A 6,399-nucleotide genomic window follows, 5' to 3' on the forward strand; every position below is an offset into this window, starting at 1 on the left:
GCTGCAGCCCAGAGATGCTCTACCCCAGTGGTTCTCAACCTGTGGGTTGGGACCCCATTTGGGATCGATCGACCATTTCATGGGGGTCGCCAAGCAAGGCTGTCCACCATATTTTTTGTCTGCCATTTTTTCCCCTTTTCCGACAGGTGCCTTACCTCCCTTGGGCTGGGCCAGCTGGTGGTCGGCCTGCTCCGTCTCTGCCGCTTGCCAGCTATGCCTCGGCCGGCGCAGGGGGCGGAACCACGCATGCGCGGCGATCCCGGGCAGGGAAAGTCCTCGACTTACGACCGGTTGGGTAGTCCTCGACTTACGACAGGTTTAGTCCTCGACTTACGACCGGTATAGTCCTCGACTTATGACCGGTTGGGGTCGCGGCATTAAAAAGGTTGAGAACCACTGCTCTACCCCGGGTTTCCTTTGGAGGGCAGCTCTTCCTCCCAAGGAGGCGGGGCCCTGCCTGGCCCTAGATTAGAGTGCACAACAACCTGCCCAGGTAGGCTGGCGAAGGCACTGCAGAGGCTGATTGGCAAGAAAGTTTGGAGTTTATAGTTCAGCAACATCTTGCTTCCGTTCACACAACACAACTCCCTCCATGGGATCTAACACCCACATTCACTTGTGCTAAGTGTGGCAGTGTTGAGAAGGGCTGGATTTCCGGGGCTTTGCCTGTCCTAGTCCAGCCTCCCTTACTTCATCTATCTGAGGATGGCCTTACATGGTGCTGACGTTTGGAAAACCCATTTAGATTATATGAATGAGATGGACAGCCGCAAAAAAGAGGATAAATTAGCCCTAGATTCAGTCATGTCACACTTACTACAACTAGGCACCAAGTGGGATGATCATTTATTTATTAGTCTATTATAGCAAAGAGATTTCCCTCAATGAAAAGAGGGAATCCAGGACACAGAATCGGGTTTCATTTTATACGCCATATAGTAAAAAAAGTACAAAACAAGACTTGATTGGATGAAACAAATCATCCTACTGAGTTAAGCCAGAGACATGGATAGTAACATCCCATAATATTAAGCATAACCATTGAAATGTGGATTGCATTAAAAGGAGAACGCTGATATGGGGAAAAGTGTCACGAGTCAAATGAGGCTGTTATTAAAAGGTACAAGTTCAACCACAGAGTTTCAGTTCGGCATTTAACACAATCATTCCCCAGCATCTTGTAGACAAAATGGGCCTTTTAGGCTTAAACGCTCTTTGTGTAACTGGATTCTTGATTTTCTTACCAACAGGCTGCAATATGTGTAAGTTGAAACAAATACCTCTAATACCATTATCTTGAGCACAGGTTCTCCTCTGGGCTGCGTCCCAAGTCCGCTGCTGTTCACCCATGACTGTTGTGCTAGGTTTGCCACCACCCATATTGTCAAGTTCGCAGATGATACAAAAGTAGCGGTCCTTATTCATGATGACAATGAGGGAGCTTTCCGCAAGGAGGTTGAAGGGTTGGTGAACTGGTGTAAGGAAAACAGCCTAGTTTTAAATACCAGAAAAACCATAGAAATCATTGTCGATTTCAGAAAAGGCAGGCACAGCCACACTTCTCTGTGCATTAATGATTCACCTGTGGAGATGGTTACCAGCATCAAATTCCTGGGTGTGCAGCTAATGAGTAAAATTACATACCCCTTGAAAAAGTGTGTAAAATTATTCAAATTCCACTATTTGGCATCACAGAAGAGCACAATCATTAAACAGAGTGTAGCAATAAAAGGAATAATAAAATGGTGCTGTGCATAAGTTTACCTATTCCTGAATGTTTGGGCTGAGAATACAATATATACTCATGTTGACACACAAAGGTTGAGATGGCAATGAAGGGTAAGAGTTCGCAACTGTCTTACTGAGCTGTACTTAGGTCTGTGATAAATATTCAAGTAGCTTCTCAGTGTAGTATTGCAGGCAGACTGTCCACAGTCTGGAGTTTGATTCCGACAGCGCTCAAGCCTTGACTCAGCCATCCATCCTTCTGAGGATGGTAAAAGGAGGACCCAAATTGCTGGCAGCAATATGCAAATAATGTTTACCTTGGAAATCTCCCAGAGTGCGCTGTAAAGCACTATGTTGCGGCATATAAGCCTAAATGCTATTGTTATTTCAGTGGCACCGTTGTGACTGCAGGCATATTTAGCGTTTTTTCCCCCATGTGAATTCTTTGATGTCGATAGAGGTGTCTACAAACAATAAAGCTCTTTCCACACTCAAGGTATTTGTATTGTTTTTCTCCCGAGTGGATTGATGCTGACAAAGACTTCCCTTCCCACAGAAACCCTTTCCACGCTCTAGGCATTTATATGGTAAAGCTCTTTCCACACTGGAGGCATTTACAGGTAATCCCCCAGGTACGAGAGTTCATTTAGCTAGTTTTCACAAAAACAAATTAATTAAATTTATTCAGGAAGGGTACTTACATTAGAAATTCAGAATTGCGATCAAAAAGGTCTGTCTAGCCATGTGACGTGGTTTCAGTCTCTGCTGCAGTGGCGGCCATTTTTATCTCTCCGACTTTCCTTGGCTGTTCGGGGCTACGAGAAGCTGGCAGGGTTTGGGGGTTTTTTTTGTCCCTGGCCAAATGGCCAAACAAGTGCCGAGCCAGCTCCGGTTTTTGCTTTTGCTAGCTGAAGATGCTTGAGCTGGCTAGCAGCCGTTATTTTTTTAAAAAGGAAACTACAATGGTTCCATGCTAAATTGGTATTCATAAAGTTTCTCTGCTTATGTGGATTCTTTGATGTCTATAAAGGTTTCCCCTCACACTGAAGCTCTTTCCACACTCCAGACATTTATGCAGTTTTTCTCCTAAGTGGATTCTTTGATGTCTATAAAGGTGTCCCCTCTGATTGAAGCTCTTTCCACACTCCAGGCATTTAAATGGTTTCTCTCCTGAGTGGATCCTTTGATGTTTATAAAGGTTGCTCCTGTGACTGAAACTCCTTCCACACTCCAGGCATTTAAATGGTTTCTCTCCTGAGTGGATCCTTTGATGTGTATAAAGGTGTTCCCTCCGATTGAAGCTCTTTCCACACTCCAGGCATTTATATGGTTTTTCTCCTGAGTGGATCCTTTGATGTTTATAAAGGCTTCCCCTCTCACTGAAGCTCTTTCCACACTCCAGAAATTTATGCAGTTTTTCTCCTGAGTGGATTCTTTGATGTCTATAAAGGTGTCCCCTCTGATTGAAGCTCTTTCCACACTCCAGGCATTTAAATGGTTTCTCTCCTGAGTGGATCCTTTGATGTTTATAAAGGTTGCTCCTGTGACTGAAACTCCTTCCACACTCCAGGCATTTAAATGGTTTCTCTCCTGAGTGGATCCTTTGATGTGTATAAAGGTTGCTGCTCTGACTGAAACTCCTTCCACACTCCAGGCATTTATGCGGTTTCTCCCCTGAGTGGATCTTTTGATGTGTATAAAGGTTGTCCCTCCGATTGAAGCTCTTTCCACACTCCAGGCATTTAAATGGTTTCTCTCCTGTGTGAATCCTTTGATGTTTATAAAGGCTTCCCCTCAGATTGAAGCTCTTTCCACACTCCAGGCATTTATGCGGTTTCTCTCCTGAGTGGATTCTTAGATGCATTTTAAGATCTGCATTTCTCCTCCCTCCTGGATTCTCTGGGGATTCCCGGGTCTTCCGCCTGTCCCGAAGGACCCTCCGCCCTCCAGGCCCGTCTCGGGGTCTCCGCCCGTTTCCTGCTCCCCGCTTCTCCCTCCAGGCGGCCTCCTTTCCCGGAGTCCCCCTCGGCTCATCCCTGCCGGGCCTCCCCCGCCGTCTCCTCCCGGGGCTGCTCCGCGGGGCCTCCTCTTCTCTCGGGCGGCGCCTCCTTCCTTCCTTCCTTCCTCCGCCGGGCTCGCCCGTCCTCCTGCAGGGGCGAAGGGGGAGGAGGAGAGGCGGGTCAGAGTTTCGTCCCTTCCCCGGAGGGGAGTCCCAGGCCCGCCCGGGGAGGAAGGCCGAAGCCTCCGCCTCTCAGAGGGACTTTCCGGGCAGGCCTCCCTCCCAGCGCCCGTCCCGCCAGACCAGGCCTCGGCCTCCCCCCTCCCTCCGCCAGAGAGCCTCTCGGACTGCAACTCCCAGCATCCCTTGCGCCCCACCTGGGTCCGAGCCCGCCCGTGGATGAATCAATTAGGGCGCTTCAGTTCTATTCGTTCCCGGAAGTGGAGGCGGGACTTCCCTGCGAGGTCTGTTCCTGGCTGCTCTTCCTCTTTCCTTTCAATGGACCGCCCCAAGGAGTCCTCCTGCCAATCGCTGCCCTCTCCAGAGCGCCCAATCTACGCCCCGCTTCCCCCGATCCATCATCATATGGCGCCTCTCAGTGAGACTTTCCGGGCAGGCCTCTCTCCCAGCGCCCCTCCCGCCAGACCAGGCCTCGGGCTCCCCCCTCCTTCCCGGGGTTTTCTTCTCCGCCAGAGAGCCTCTCGGACTGCGACTCCCAGCATCCCCTGCGCCCTACCTGGATTGCGAGCCAGCCCGCGGCCGAATCAATTAGGCGATTAAGTTCTATTCTTTGCCGGAAGTGGAGGCGGGACTTCGCTGCGAGCCCTTTGCCTGTTACCGGTAGCTCCTCCTCTTTCCTTTGAATGGACCACCCCGAGGAGTCCTCCTGCCAATCGGTGCCCTCCCCAAAGCGACCAATCGTCGTCCTGCTTCCTTCCAACCATGAGCCACATGGCGCCTGCGCAGTAGCGAAGGTTCTTTCTCGGCAAGAGGGTGGGGTGAGGGGTTTCCCTTGAAGTCTTATTCCCCCCTCGCCCCCCCGCATCCCGGCAGCGGAGCTGAAAGGCCCCCTCCCCCCTCCCCAAACTGGGGGTCTCTCCCTGGGCAGGGCGGGGTGGAGCTGGGGGTCGCTTCCTGCCTTTTTCCTCCTGGGGGGCTCCGGCCAGGCTCCCCCCGCGGCCCCCAGGCAGCCCCTCTCCCGGGTGGGGGGGGTGGGAGCAGGGGAGGAGAAGGGCGGGGGGAGGTGAGAGCAGCCTTCCCATATCTGGGAGGGGGCGCGCGGAAGAGGAGGGGGCCCAGCTCTTCCCCGAAGCCCCCTGAAGGCGGGAGGAGCAGCGACGGAGGGAGGCTGGCCGGGGAAGGAAGGAGGAATCTCCTGACAGGGAGAACTGTTAACCGGTGGAACTATCTGCCTCCAGAAGCTGTGAATGCTGCAACACCGGAGGTTTTAAAGAAGAGACTGACAGCCGTTTGTCTGAAATGGTATAGGGTCTCCTGTCTGAACAGGGGGTTGGACTAGAAGACCTCCAAGGTCCCTTCCAGCTCTATACTATTCTATTCTATACTATACTATACTATACTATACACTATACTAATGTACTGTACTGTACTGTAGCTTGCCCTGCCATTGTGGGAGGGGCGTTATTTTTCTCATTGGTAGTTCCTCAATTAGGATAATTTCTGTTTGATTCTCTGGAGTTAGTCTCTGCTTATCTGAGTTTTGGAGAGGATGTAAATCCTCTTTTTATTCCCTTCGCTTTTTANCACACTCCAGGCATTTATATGGTTTTTCTCCTGAGTGGATCCTTTGATGTTTATAAAGGCTTCCCCTCTCACTGAAGCTCTTTCCACACTCCAGAAATTTATGCAGTTTTTCTCCTGAGTGGATTCTTTGATGTCTATAAAGGTGTCCCCTCCGATTGAAGCTCTTTCCACACTCCAGGCATTTAAAAGGTTTCTCTCCTGAGTGGATCCTTTGATGTTTATAAAGGTTGCTCCTCTGACTGAAACTCCTTCCACACTCCAGGCATTTATGCGGTTTCTCCCCTGAGTGGATCTTTTGATGTGTATAAAGGTATCCCCTCCGATTGAAGCTCTTTCCACACTCCAGGCATTTAAATGGTTTCTCTCCTGTGTGAATCCTTTGATGTTTATAAAGGCTTCCCCTCTCACTGAAGCTCTTTCCACACTCCAGGCATTTAAATGGTTTCTCTCCTGAGTGGATCCTTTGATGTGTATAAAGGCTTCCCCTCTGACTGAAGCTCTTTCCACACTCCAGGCATTTAAATGGTTTCTCTCCTGAGTGGATCCTTTGATGTGTATAAAGGCTTCCCCTCTCACTGAAGCTCTTTCCACAATCCAGGCATTTAAATCGTTTCTCTCCTGAGTGGATCCTTTGATGTCTATAAAGGTTGCTCGTGTTACTGAAGCTCTTTCCACACTCCAGGCATTTATGCGGTTTCTCCCCTGAGTGGATCCTTTGATGTGTATAAAGGTGTCCCCTCCGATTGAAGCTCTTTCCACACTCCAGGCATTTAAATGGTTTCTCTCCTGTGTGAATCCTTTGATGTTTATAAAGGCTTCCCCTCTGACTGAAGCTCTTTCCACACTCCAGGCATTTAAATGGTTTCTCTCCTGTGTGAATCCTTTGGTGTGTATAAAGGCTTCCCCTC

At 49.8% G+C, this 6,399-nt stretch overlaps 1 protein-coding gene across 1 annotated transcript in view; it reads right to left on the minus strand.

Annotated features, from left to right (window-relative positions):
• LOC107299892 (zinc finger protein 814-like) overlaps positions 1-6,167 on the minus strand; it is a gene marked incomplete at its 5' end in the record, with an annotated part of 26,156 nt that extends 19,989 nt beyond the window's left edge. Inside the window, 4 exons of the mRNA XM_029286898.1 lie at positions 2,126-2,259; positions 3,352-3,402; positions 5,723-5,773; positions 6,068-6,167. Coding sequence (XP_029142731.1) covers positions 2,126-2,259; positions 3,352-3,402; positions 5,723-5,773; positions 6,068-6,167 — 336 coding nt within the window. The remainder of the gene's footprint in view (positions 1-2,125; positions 2,260-3,351; positions 3,403-5,722; positions 5,774-6,067) is intronic.
• Between the last annotated feature and the right edge of the window lie 232 nt (positions 6,168-6,399).

The sequence above is a fragment of the Protobothrops mucrosquamatus genome, unplaced genomic scaffold (genome assembly GCF_001527695.2).
Source record: "Protobothrops mucrosquamatus isolate PMUCROS unplaced genomic scaffold, P.Mucros_1.0 scaffold5678, whole genome shotgun sequence".
NCBI classification, from domain to species: domain Eukaryota; kingdom Metazoa; phylum Chordata; class Lepidosauria; order Squamata; family Viperidae; genus Protobothrops; species Protobothrops mucrosquamatus.